At 35.4% G+C, this 14,672-nt stretch overlaps 1 protein-coding gene across 5 annotated transcripts in view; it reads right to left on the reverse strand.

The window, feature by feature from the left end:
* Nucleotides 1-3,155: 3,155 nt before the first annotated feature.
* The window catches only part of LOC149573029 (uncharacterized), a 390,937-nt gene continuing 379,420 nt past the window's right edge, over nucleotides 3,156-14,672 (reverse strand). For all 5 annotated transcript variants that reach the window (XR_016360008.1, XM_089814177.1, XM_089814175.1 and 2 more), the window contains 2 exons: nucleotides 3,934-4,007; nucleotides 3,156-3,706 (listed from right to left, as the gene is read on the reverse strand). Coding sequence is in view for 4 of the 5 variants with exons in the window: in XM_089814177.1 (XP_089670303.1) it covers nucleotides 3,594-3,706; nucleotides 3,934-4,007 (187 nt within the window). In the remaining variant the exon portion in view is untranslated. The remainder of the gene's footprint in view (nucleotides 3,707-3,933; nucleotides 4,008-14,672) is intronic.

The following is a 14,672-nucleotide window of genomic DNA, read 5'->3' on the forward strand; positions in this document are numbered from 1 at the left end:
CAATAAGTACAGAAGTGATGTATGTTCTTTAGTAGGATTTCATCATGTTTTTCTTAATGTGTTTGAGCTCATCTAGGGTGTTATTTGATTTAATTAATAGTATTGCTTCGACCTATTTAACATGATGAATAATTGTTTGACTAATGGATAAGTGATATCGGTGAGGGTTTACTTTTTATACTTGGTTGCTGAAGAATTCGTTGAGCTATTACAACATGAAAGAATAGATCCTTAGATTTCATAAAATTCCTCCGGGTGGGCAAATCTAAAGGATGTTATGTAACAACATAGGGGCCTAATTTTGATGCCCTGATTATCGAAAGCAAGATTGGGTGGTAGCAGGATGCTCTATGCCGCTTGGCATTCCTCCGAAATAGGATAGATTTTGATATTATGTAGATAGGTGGTTTGGTTTGATTGTCTCTTCCTTTCAAATGACTCTTAATAGCGGAATTGTAGTGAATGGTAATTTTATTTCAAGTTTGAATTTCCATTGGAGGCTTACAAAGGAAATTTCTTCTTTGCCTTACTGTTTTGTTTAGGGTAGGTTTATTTGTTTTATATATTTTGATACGTTTAGGAGAGAATTTTAGATAATTCTTGATATAGTGTAGAGCTATGGTATTTAAGATGAGTGTTTTAAATATAAATGTAGATTTTAATAGTTCCATAGTTTAAGAAATTTTGCAAGTTTTATGATTAACCAATTTGATTGGCAAGATGGTTAGACAGGAAAGCCCGTACATGGCAACTATGCAAGAACGTAAAGAATGTGATGGAACTTCGTTAAGAAAGTTTGTAATGCTTCAAAAAAGTTTTACGCTCAAAGAATTGTATGTAAATTTGATCTTTACAATATATGAGACATGAATATTTTGACTGGGGTATGCCCCTTTTACGTTGTAATAATATGAAACCATGGTCTTGGGCTAGACTAGAGGTTTTCTTTCACTGTTTTTTCCTACCAATGCCCATTTGAATAATGGAACACTATTGTAAGTATTTATTTTATTAATAATCAATTATCATGACCATTGCTCGTTTACCTATTAAAAAAAAAAAATCTATATTAAATGTATCTAATAAATAAATATAAGTACTAATATATTTGTCCATGTATTTATTTTTTAAAGTTTTACTGCTATAAATATATGCACATTTTTATTTTTAACTAAATTAAATGAAAATCTTATTATCTAATTAATATTCTGTTTTATAATTATGTAGAATTATACATGAAACTAATATTTACTCATTCAATAAAATAAAATAAAATTATACTATAATATATATTATAAAAAAATGATTAAATAAAAAATATTAAACATAAAATAGTATTAATTATTATTAATTTTTTGATATTTAATGTTACTAAATAACTAAAATTTTATTTCTTAGAATCTATTAATTTATTATTTAGTAGTAACATATCCAATATCTAATATGCCTGTCACAACAGCCGTGCTGAAATCGACTACACATAAAATAGGGACAAGCTAATCTCCATTCAAAATGCACTAAAGACAAAACAAAGTCAATTTTTTTCTTTTCTAGATTCAATCATTTTTTTCCAATTTTTTTGTTGTTTTCGACTACAAACTATGCAGACCATGAAGATCAAATGCTGAAGTTTAAAAAAAAAATCTATATTTTTTGATTTTTTGAAAATTGGTCGAGTGTAGGGCGGGGCCCTCGCTCGGTTCGCTAAATCTTCTCTGTTGCAAGGGGTTGGTCACGGGTTCTAGTCTCCCCTGTCCCCGTGGTACCGGTGGGCGTGTCGCACCAACGCTACCGGTCACGTTAAAAAGTTTACTCGGCGCACTGCAGTTTATAAGGAAGGCCGTGCTGCACCTGATTCCTGCAATCTAAAAAAAAAAAAAAAATTGGTCGAGTGTACAATTTGTATGGAGGATAGCCAAGTCCCATAAAATATATAAGAAATGTTGTAAAAACCTAAGACTATGCCTTAGCATTGGCGGATGAAAAGACTAGCGGCGATAATGTAGACGGCTGGATGCTCGATAATTTAAGAGCATGACCGATGAGTGAGGCATGGGGGATGACGATTATGATGGACCGTGGGCATCCATGGCTGGTTAGCCATTACCCAAAACTATTAAGGTGAATCCAAAGTGCATTGTCATTCTTACTAGTGAAGAGAATGGTAAGATGACGGCTACATTTAAGATCTCACAAAGGTGTGAGCTGTCCAAATAGACCAAATGAATTAACGCCAAAGAAGTTGGCACCATCTGAACTTTGACGAAGATTTGTGATCTTTCCTAGAATTTTGAAGGATCAACTACTTATTTGGCTGATTCAACACCCTTAAAGGATTATAATTTACAAACAATTAGTAGACTGTTTGGATCTAATCGGCTCTAGCATTTTTTTGGGCCCCAATAGGCCACCTCCATTTTGTCTCTAGATTTTTAGTGTTTTAAATTAGATTGCCATCCGACTCCACATTCTTGGCATTCCTCATTGATCAAAAGACCAAACTGTGACCTAGAGGTACTAGTGAAAACTTGAGAGAAAAAACAATCACCTCGTTTAAGTAACATTTAACATTCAAATTTCCCAACGGAAAAGTGTCTTTTTAGGATCATCCATCTCATGGCATGTATCTCTCTAGGATTTGGCACTATCCATGACCACTTCAAGCATCAAATTGTGCGGTGATACATTTGAATTAACAAAGGACATCTTTCCCACCTCAAGACCATCCTGCGAGCCCAGTTAAAAAGTTTTAGCCGGCTCTACTCTATTAATCGATTCCAATGCTTCATTATTTTGGAGTATTTAAAGCTCTCTGTGAAGAATCCAAATTCGACTCCTTTGCTATGAACGTTCCCATTGCGGTGGAAATTACAGATGACTTGAGATATCATCATGTTTGTCTTTAACAACTAAAACCGACTTCTTTTTATTTGAAGCTAGCTGCATTCGGAAGAATGACTCAATTTACACACCTTTGACAAAGTGAAGGAAACTCTTCATTTAAAAAAATAGCAATTCCCTTTTAGCTATTGAACTATAGAAAACAATTTAACAAAAACACAATTTAGTATTTGGACATTTAGAGGTCAACTCGAACCACACAACAAAAGCACAATTTAACAAACCTCGCTGATTAAGAATTCAATATCAAAGCATTGAACAAATTGCTCATATGGTATTGATATATCAAGTGCCATCTTGATTACATGATGGAGAGTAGTGGGTTTTAGCACATTAAAAAACCTTTTTGAAATTCTCAGTTGAAACATTCCACAAACAACATCACTTTCCTTTGTTCAAACATGTCAGGAACAATAATAGATATCCACTGAAACTCATCCATATAGATGTCCAAGGCACCACTATTTGTTAAGAAACGAGAACAAAATAAATTTTACAGAACACCCCCATATGCTCCCATGGGATTGTTTTCCAAAAACCATGGTCTAAACCGCCTTGAACACAAAATGTATTACTTCCCTCAATATATAAACAATGTGTATTTCACAATCAGTCGTCCATGCATAGAATTTTGCAAAAACATATTTGCTTGACATAAATGGTGCATCCCATACAAAGTAAATCAGCATGGACTAACATCTTGCTCTTATCGAGTTATATAGTTGAACGTATTCCCCGGCTGATTTATTCCAACTGTTGTCTATCTTCATAATCCTTGAAACAAGTTCTGTCCACAACTCTGGCTCTGCAAAATAACAAATGGATTCGTTGTAAATACTTTCTTGACGTTTCGCACTGAATTAATTTAATTAAGTTGTTTCGAAAGAATAAGTACAGAATCTGGATATATCTCAACTTACTTTCATTGTAACATTGATGCCCATTGCAACTTCTTGACATTTCACGTTTCCTTGATTTAATTCATTTGTTTGAAAACCATAAATGCAGAATTTGATTAATATCTTAACTTACTTTCATTGTAACAGAGAAAAGCACGTTCCAAAGCTCCATTCAAAGATCCTTCATCTATTCCATCAAATACATAACTGGAAACAAAAGACATTTTCAACTTGATTATATTAGCAAATCAGTTCTGGGCCAAAAATAATAAACAAAGAAAGGCACACAGAGGCCTAGAAGAGAAGAATGGAACAAGTTATAATATTCCTGAAATCATACTTATATTTTATCTAGCAATATCTAAAATTTGTATATATTTTGATAATAATCCATTTTCAACAATTTATTAACGCACACTTTTATACTCGGAATCAACAAGTTTTATCATTCTCAAAGATTGAACTTTTTATTATTATTATTTTGAAAAATTATTATTCTCAACAGCTTGAAGTTTGTATTATGATTTTATCACTACAACTTTCTCACTTTGCCTCAATAGGTTGTTAGTTCCATTTCATCTAATGAATAATGGAGAACATACTTCATCCACCCAATGAAATATAAATGATTGGCAGCAAGTACAACATAGCAGCTAATTCATATGCATTTCAACTCACACCTTCCTATTCACAAACAAAATGAGTACAAGGGCAACAAAGTTGTGAAATGTAGACTTAAACCAAGCTGACTTGTGTGAGTGTATGCAGTTGTTTTAATTTATCTATAGCATCTAATTTTCATTGATGATGATCATGATTGTAATCACATAACATGGATCACTCACTGTATTATTTTAATATTAAACGAGGAAATATAGCATGACATTTATGTTTGACAAATTGATATCATTTTTGAATTTGTAATAGATTCATAGTTTGTTTAGTATATGTATGATAATGTGGTGTTCTGAATTCAACTCCTATTTTTAGTTCACAGATGTGTATAGATTTATGTAAGAACCCCAATTGGTTCACACTAAACTAATATAATATATTTTGCAACTTTGTTTCAAGGTCTTCACTTTTGTGTCGTGCATTTCGTCAAACACTTGTCATGCTTAACTAAAAAAATATTACTTCATCTTGCTGTCATAAAAAAACATTACTTCATCTTGCTGTCATAAAAAAACATACTGGTAAATATATAAAGTCTAAAATTGTTGATCAAAGAGCATAGACATTGTTTCATCAAATGATGATGATGTTCAAGGCATCACACCAAACATTTTTGTCAAACACTTGACCAACATCTGTATAAACTTGAATTTTTTAAATTTGCAAATCTAAATAATTGCAGTGAAAGTTATTTGCAACTATCTACTCGAAATACCATTTAACATATAATAATGGAATCTGTTTTTTCACACGTAGCTTGCTAGAAATTCAATAATGAAGTAGCCGCCTAGAATGAACTTGAGAAACCAACGCCAGGGATGCTGGAAGCCCAGAAAATGTCTAATGCTGAAATGGAACTGTTTCCAAGCACTCTCAGATCCTCAATTGCTGCAGCTCTTGCTGGTAATTACAACGGCTTCCCTTAATTATGTCTCATGCTGAACCTTGTGGCTGGAAACTATCAATTACATTTTCTCATTATACCTGAAGCTAATTTTGGAAAATAAATATGGATTCTAGACACCAATTCCATGACAAGACCATAATCTTTAATGACAAGACCATGATGCTGCTAATCATAAGCTGGCCTGTCCAAATGCATAGTAGAAAACATGCTTGAACTTTAGTCATGGGTTTCAATGTGAGAAATGTATCCACCTTATGTATTCTAGTGTAACACAGGGACTTGCACCCTTCTCAAACCTTGAAGTACCCGCTCCCACACCAAGTACTTGAGTACCCAATTACCCCCACCTCTGCCATTCCACAACCATGTCACCTCTAGGATGTGTACTGGGATTTCTATTTGAATTTTGATTTTTGAATGTTACTATTGGGTATGTAATATATTACAATGTGAATGTTCAATGGTTCTAGTTCATGTTGTAATTTTTCTATGTTTGAGTATTTTAATTGGTATGTTCTATTGACACATCATTTCATAACTAGCATTTCAAGCTCTATATGTATACTATACAACACCCCTCCTTGCCTGTCCTCCCCTTGCTGCCGTCCCCTGGTCCTTCCCCTGTTGTCTCGAAAATGAGGTTTGTTTTCCTCGTGTCTTGGAAACTAGTTCCAGTGTCCCATCTGTTTCGATGCACTCCAATACTAGTGTTACACTAATGTATTCAGGCCTTGGTTGTAGTTTCCCCGCCACTATCACATATTGGTAAGGTAATTTTGTTCATAGCATGCTTCAGATCCCTATTGGGATTCTTGGCGTTCTTTCATGTCAAGCTCTTACCATCTCCCTTCACTATCCCATATAATGAATAAGGCTAAATAAGCCTTGACATTATCAGGAAATAAATCCCATTTAGCGTGCATAGCCATGACATCATCAGGAATAGCAACTATTGCACTTGTATTGCCAATCTCAACTTCCTCATTATTCTCAGCAAACATAGGCACTAGTACCCTTTGGTGTTCCAAATGCACTACCACCCTCACTGTGATGACTTTGGGTCTCCTTAGCCCGGTATACGACTATTGTATTGCCTTCGTAAGTTACTGCAACACATCAACAACATGGTTATGTCCTTTCCTGAGGGCTCTCAATGTTTCCCTCACTTCTCTATATGCTTCCTCATCCTAATTCGCAGCCCTCTTAGATATTGAATGAACTCCAACAATCTTTGATATTGTCTTACCTTTTGGTATTGGTGGGTGTCTCCAAACTCTTTCCCTGTTATATTGATGCATTCAAAATTATCACCCACTAGGCAATAGGTTTGCTGCTCTGATACAATTGTGATAGCTGAAGTTTGAGTTTCTTAAAAATGCCAACAATTCTAGGATTAAACTAACCCAACCTACAAATATATTTGGTTATGGACAACCATTAAACTAGCCTTGTAATTAGTGTCTCTCTACAATTTCCTATCACTTGCAACCTAATAGTTCGATAATACATCTAAATCAAAATGAAGGATATGCTCATTGCTCATAGACTCAAAGTGATGCCTCTTTACTGTACTGGTAAAGAAATCAACGCATACAGACAATAGAACACGAATAGCAAAATTATATTCGCAATAGTAGATCAATGATGATTTACAATGATCCCAGACGGGATATAAATACTACCGCCGAACCTTCCCGAAGGAGTCCGTCGGCCACAAATATTCTATCCGCTACAAACTATTTACCGACAACGTCAGCTACAGAATACAAAAACACCGCCGGACATCATCCCGTCGGCTACAGAATACAGAAACACCGCCGGAGATCACCCCGTCGGCTACAGAATACAAAAACACCGCCGGACATCATTCTGTCGGCTACAGAAACACCGTCGGAACCATCCAGTCGGCTGACACCATCCCCCCCAAAAAGAAAAGTCGTCTCCGGACGACAATTACAAAATATCTGAGACAAATCAACAACACTGCCACATCACTTCTACATTCATCCCGTTACATCTGTAGCCTCTGCTAACACCATACTGTCTCTTCAAGCTGACCTTGATCGCCACCTGTGCTGCTTTCTCTGTTTTCAATTCCATGGTACCCTGAGTCAAGTGTCGCTGCATTGCCTCCAACTGGATGATTAGCTCCTCCCGAGCTCTCTACGCATCCACCAAGACAGCCTCACAGCCAACACCTGCTCCCATTGCCTCTAGTACACAGGAAGTCGATGCCTGCAACAACTTCAACTCTTCTCAACTGGTCAGACTTCCACAATTGATATCCGCAACGACTGGGGGTCCAGGGGGCAACGCCGGCGGCGGGGTCGAGGGGAAGCGCCCCTCGCCGCCAAGACCAAATTAACACTCCGGAACCCACATAAAAATGCACGGAATGCACTGTTTTTGCCATTTTCTACCAATTCCAGACTCTTTCTTGTAACCACTGCTGCTTCCCCTTCCCTTTGGCATCATCTGTTACTCATTCCGAACAACTTGAATCTGTCGTTGTTTTTTTTTTTTTTTTTTGGCCAAATGTTTACCGTATTGGTAAAGAAATCAACGCATACAGACAATAGAACACGAACAACAGAATTATATTCGCAATAGTACATCAATGATGATTTACAATGATCCCAGACGGGATATAAATACTACCGCCGAACCTTCCCGAAGGAGTCCGTCGGCCACAAATATTCTATCCCCTACAAACTATTTACCGACAACGTCGGCTACAGAATACAGAAACACCGCCGGACATCATCCCGTCGGCTACAGAATACAGAAACACCGCCGGACATTACCCCATCGGCTACAGAATACAAAAACACCGCCGGACATCATTCCGTCGGCTACAGAAACACCGCCGGAATCATCCAGTCAGCTGACAATGCCAAAACTTCTTACCGAAACATTTCATGCATTTCTTATCTCAGTTTGGAATTAACAAGTACTGACATGGTGCGTTAAAAAATTTAGTCATTATAACTTGATATTTTAATAACATGAGAGTTATGCAAATATGAGACAAAAAGGAAGTTTGCACCTTGAGCACAGGGTTGTCAAGGATGAATTGAAGTCTATTGAAGGCTGTAATAAGACCTCCCAACTCTCACAAATTTCCCTAAAAATAATCACTCCTGCAAACCTACCTTTATATGTTGGTTGGTTTCAAAGTCTAGTAGATGACCATAAGTTGTGGCATGCACATGTACACAAACCTCCACTACAACTGTGGTTGGGATATTATATTAGATAAGCTACTAGCTAAGTTGTCATTTGCTCAGAACTTGTTACCTTTCCTTTCTTATCAATATCAGACAAAATGCAGTCTTGTTCCCCACCAGATATGTGTGTCTATGCCTAATGATATATACAATTCTTTACAGGCTCATGACCTATTGACCATAACAACTTGTTGGCAATCAAGATTGCGCCTATAGCAAGATGCAAAATCTAGCTATCCTATTAAAACATGGAAACTCTCTCGAGTGGTGGGTTGTCCTAAAATGAGAGATGAATCTCCGGAAGCTTGGTCGGCTCCTAAATAGTGATCACCTAAAACCTAAACTATATGCGAGATAAGGGATGAGAAGTGAATGACAAATAATGAATACTAACCTAAGTAAGGTGATACACCGATGATTTTGAATGTAGTTTTAATCAAATCAACATAGATTCTGCAACACAATTGATTCATAATACTTAGACAAACACACAACTACAAAACTGATCCTATCCAAGGACACAAACAAAGACCTGTAATTACACATATCAAGATTCAAATCTGCAATAAGGAATATAACTTAAATGAAAGACAAACACAACATAAAAGTAAAGAATCCACAATATTGCACGAGAATCAATGAGAAGGAACCACTGAATTTATTTAACTAATGCTAAAAAACCTCTACTACAAAATTGCTCTTACAATTAACTCAAAATCTGCAATGCGCAAAAATCTGAATCTGAAAGATCCCTCATAACAAGGTGAATGTTCAATAAATAGAGCTCATAACCCTAATTCAGATTTCAAGATCATGCCTAGAAAAAATAAGTCAAAAATGACACAAACTATGAAGAAGCCCCTGAAAATTGCTCTCAACCACCTATCCAACTGATAGATAACTGAAAAACTGCCTCTAGCTCCTCAAAATCATGCATAAAACCCTAACTCGGATTTCATAATCAGCCCAAAAATATAGCATGTAAAACTCCTCAAAAATATGCAAAGTATGCATAAAAACAGGCTCCCATAACGAATTGCATGCAAAACTAGCCTTAATTGCTCCATAAATCGCCAAAAATAGCAGTAAAGTGCTCCATCACTGCATGGGAAACTCAAACCACCCTTAGCCTCCAAAAATAGATCCTTGTTTTACTCCCCAGTCTAGAGTTCAACTTGTGAGTTTGAAAATAGACATTGAACTTCTCCCCTTGCGTTTAGGCATTAAGATTTTGAAACTCACGTTAACTCCCTTTTTAATTATTAATTAATAATAACAAACGCTTTATAATTATAGCCATTTGATATATTAATTTTACAATATTTAAACAATATTCTTCTTTTTATTATATTTATTAATATTAATATTTTTTTAATTAACGTTATTTATTTATTAATTTTAAAAACATTAATGTTAATGAACATGGGAGAAAGGGAATATAATAAACCATTTTTTATAAACTTTATATATATATTAAATGATAAAAATAGACTTCATTTAATATGTATAAAGTTTATAAAGTGTTTTATAGCTTTAACACAAAAAGCTTTGGCATGCACCTGAAATTACATCAAATAGGTTTAAATCGACCAAAGGCAAAAAGGGCACAAACTTGTTTAATTTTAATCATTTGGTCTCTCATGCAAATGAAGGGAAAGAGGGTTTTGAAAACCCTAGCCGCCATGAGCTTCTCCTGCGACTTTTTGTTGTTTTCTTCCTGGATGCCATGCTTTTGTTGGATATTTTTTTGGTTTGGACGCCTGGCGTTCTACTGTGTGCTTCTTTCATCGACGGATGTTGTGATTTTGTCTCCTTCTTATGGCTTTTGGACACCATCCTTGTTGTAAACCGGTTCCATTTTTGCTGTTGAATCTGTGAGAGTTCTTCGGGTTTTCTTCATTGTATGGCTTTGTTGGATGCCATAGCAGTTGGGTGCCGTGCTTTTCCTTGTTGGCTTTTGCTAGTCGTGGACGCCATATTTCTTCTTCCTTTGGCTACGGATTTATGAAGTTTGGACTCCATTCTTGCTATGTTGAACACCATGTTTCTTGCTTTTCTCTATGATTTGTATGGTTGCTTCTTTCATGGTCGACTCTGTTAGACTCTATTCTTGTTGGGTCTTCTCCTCTCTACTAGCCTGAGTTTCATTGGTATAATGCCCGTAATACTGGACGTTTCACATTGTTCAGACTGTGGCTGATGCTATGAGTTTCTTTAGTGATTTATGGCTCTTTCATTCTGTTCACGGGTTTCTGGGTTGAGACATAATGCCGTGAGATAATTGCCCCTTGGTTATGGACGCCATGTTTGGATACTTCTGGCGACTCTTCTTACTGTGACTGCTATATAATACAAGTATTTACTGGTGAAATCATGAGAGTTCTTGTTATGCTGTTGATGGCACGAGCTATTTCATGGACGGATTTATTGAGATTTAGATTCCATGTTGTGGGATTTATTGGTATTTGCTAGCTGTCTCTTCTTCTTGCTGATTTGGACGCCATTTCTTTTGATTACAGCCGTGAGTTCTTTACTTTTACTGTTATATCAATTTGTAAATTACTATAGATGAATGCTTATTGCTGTAATACCTCCATTTTATGATATTCTTTCCTGAAAGTTATTCAGTTTTTACTCAGTTTTATGAAATTTATGAAATCTTCTTTATGTTCATGTGCTATGATTGGTATTATTGCCATTCTTTCACCTCTCATGGTTTTATTGTGAAAATTTGGATATGAATGTTTATGTTCTTAATATTGTGGCTACTGTAGCTAAGCATTATGATTAAAAAAGATATATACTGTTGTTCTTTATACTAGAAATCACCACTTACTTGTAGCATCTTCTCCATTTCTTTTGCTGTTATATATGTCAGACTCCATTTCATAATGTTAATGATAAATGCCATCATTTTGCTAGCTGTATATGGGATATGGCTACTGATGGTTGCTGTAACTGTCCTTAAATCTGCATTTCATAAAAGATTATTTGTATTGTGGCAAGGTTCCACAGCAAGAAATTGTTTTTCTAGAATACTAAAAATCTGCCTGCTATTATACTTTTACTAATGTGAGCTTGGTTGTAGCATTCAATGTTTTTTCTACGCTATTTCTGAATGTTAAATTCTCTGTTGTTCATGCTTGGAAACTTATCGCTCACTGTATACTTGTAAAAATCCAATTTCTTTAGCTTGTAGACTAAGAATTCCATATGCCCTCCATGATTTGAATGAAAGGTTTCGTACCTGTAACATATGTATGTCCCTTTGACAATCTCCTCGTGTCTTCAACCTTTTGCTATGGTTCAACTAGAAGGTCCCATACTTGTAATTTACGTATGCCCCCTCAACAGTCTTCTCGTGATTAGTCTTCGCCTCTACATGATTTGACCAAAAGGTTTCATGCTTGTAATTTATGTGTCCCTTTTATAATCTCCTCATTCCTTCAAACTTGGCCTCTACATGATTCAATCGAAAGGCTTCATGCATGTAATTTATGTAAGATGTTGTAATAACCTTAAATTTCATACCTATATCTGCACATGAAACAAACCCATTAGCATAAAAAAACCTGTTTTGCTTTCAGATATCTCTCTTGCCTTCATATCTTTTAATATAGTTATCTGAATAACCATGTTGCAGGAATAGTAGTATAGAGATAATTGAAAAGATTTCCATTGCTCAGTTCGTATGAACTGACCCTCCTCTTCTTTCATTTTTGCAGGGTTGTTCCTAGATGAAGATGCGAACTCAAACCTTCAACATTCAGAACAACGATTCTTCCATTCAGGCAATGGAGGCCTTTCCCTTTATCTTATTAGTACTTTTCTGTTTATGTAGTGTGTTTATTCCGATATTATGTTAGGAGCTGAGAATGCTTGTGTGGTATTTGAATGCATTGTATTTAAGTACTATGTAAAATTTGAACACTTTGTACCTTATCAAAATAGTTTCGAATATTTCAATAAAATGTACTATTCTAGTACTTGTATCTCGAAAGTGATCAATTTTTCTTGTTTACTGATTTTTGTACTATAATTTTTGCTTCTATTACATTCTATAATATGTATGCTTAGCAACTTAAAACACCTAGCTTAGTATGAAGGTAAGCAAGCAACGTAACAATTTAGGAGGTATGTTAAATTTGTAACATTTTTGGCGACCTCTCAAGGGTGTTTGCCTACTAAACAGTAATAGACCAGCTGTCTATTGCAAATTCATTGGGCACAGAGTTATCATCAGCATTTAGAAAACTAAACCTTCTCAAAATTTTAGAAAACTATCAAACTAAAAAACTGAAAAACATTGCTGAAATAAACACACCTCACTACACCAATCTGAAACTGAAAACTAAAAACTAAAAACTAAAAATTGAATCAAATCTGTTAGTTGCCATAGGATCTTGTGGCTGTTCGTTTTGATAACCAGGATGGAGTTGTATCATAGCAAAGAGATGAATATTGTTTCGTTTTATGATCTCTTTTTTGTGGCATAACAACTGTATCATGGTTGTGAGGACTAATAGCTACTGGTTGTCAAGACATCTTGCATATTTGACTGAAAAAACTATTGAAAACAACTATAAAACTTCAACTGCTAAGTTTGAATCTGTACCTTGCATCATAACAACAATCTGGTGTCATGATTGTACTAGGGTGATATACCAGCTGTCTTGGAGTGACCATACCTCCTATCTTTTAGTATTTTCATGTTTTTATATAGCGGTATATCAGTCTAGTATGATGATGCATAATACATCATATTACTATTGTGTGTCAAGATCCTATTGAAGTCAACTATAATTAAAAATCAGAATTTATACTTGCTGTTTTTCTGAGAGTATTTCAAAAGAATTTGTACCAGCAATATGCTTGAATGTTCTCTGATTTCCTTATAGCTGAATGGCTGAAAACTATATCATGTCAACATGAACTTGTTATGAACCCATGGAGTATGTATGATTCAAGGCATCAAAATTTATTCCATGTTTTGTGTGATATGTACCTCATACTTTTATGGAAGATTGATAATGATTTGCTATAGTTTCTAATTTTATTACTAACAACTAACAACTAACATGCTAAAACTTGAATCTGAATGTACTAAATGTAATGTCCCCTTTCTAGCATTCATAGCATGATGTTGTCGTTAGCCTATTTCCCCACAGTCCCGTAGGCTAACTAGGACATTAAAGGGGCTTAGAGGCCATTTGGCCTAGACAGTTTCAGTTGCAGGTCTTTCTGAGGGGTTCTGAGGCAACTTCGGGCATACTTACTATTTATAGTAAGTCATCTTGGACATGGCCGGACATTCAGTCACAGTGGTATGTCGATGGTAATTGTTTAAAATCGACAGGAAGACTTATTTATCATTGATAAGATTTGTTATGCATTGGTAAAGCCATTTTATAAAGTTAAATTTAAATATTTAACTTTATTAATGCATAGACTATAGTTTGTGGGAAATATTTAAATTAAAAGAGTTCCCTTTATTTTTATAACACATTGGAGACATAAGGTACATAAAAGGAGTTATGTTTTATCCCACATTGAGAAAACGAAGGATTGAGCTCTTGTGAGAACACTATAAAAGAAATGGAAGAGTTTTTTTTTTTTGTATGCTTGGATGAAGATTAATGTTATGTTGCTGGATATCTGATTATCGGGCTTGGAGGACGGAATCCCTCTTTGCTAGCATTCTCTTCACTGTTGGAAGACACAGTCAGGAGGATCAAGGGTGTTTTCACTTCAGGAAACACATTGGGTTTTATTTGGGGCGTTTGCATAAAGAAATTTACAAGGGTTTGAGGTGCAGATCTGAAGTTAGTTATTGCTATAGTGCCGCATGAACAGTATTTTGCTACAGTCGGCATGAACAGTATTTTGCTACAGTACGGTGTGAACAGTGTTGGTATCAAGTTTACTTGTTTTTCCGGCTGATTAGAAGTTTGGAGGGCTGGCCGACTACATCTGCAAAATACTACGGCAACTAATTCCAGGTTTCTTCTGTCAAATTTTGATATTTTGCATAATAATTGTTGAATACAAGTCTGAATAGTTGTT

This window comes from Cupressus sempervirens, chromosome 2 (assembly GCF_028749045.1).
Source record: "Cupressus sempervirens isolate cs-2001-9-10 chromosome 2, ASM2874904v1, whole genome shotgun sequence".
NCBI lineage: Eukaryota > Viridiplantae > Streptophyta > Pinopsida > Cupressales > Cupressaceae > Cupressus > Cupressus sempervirens.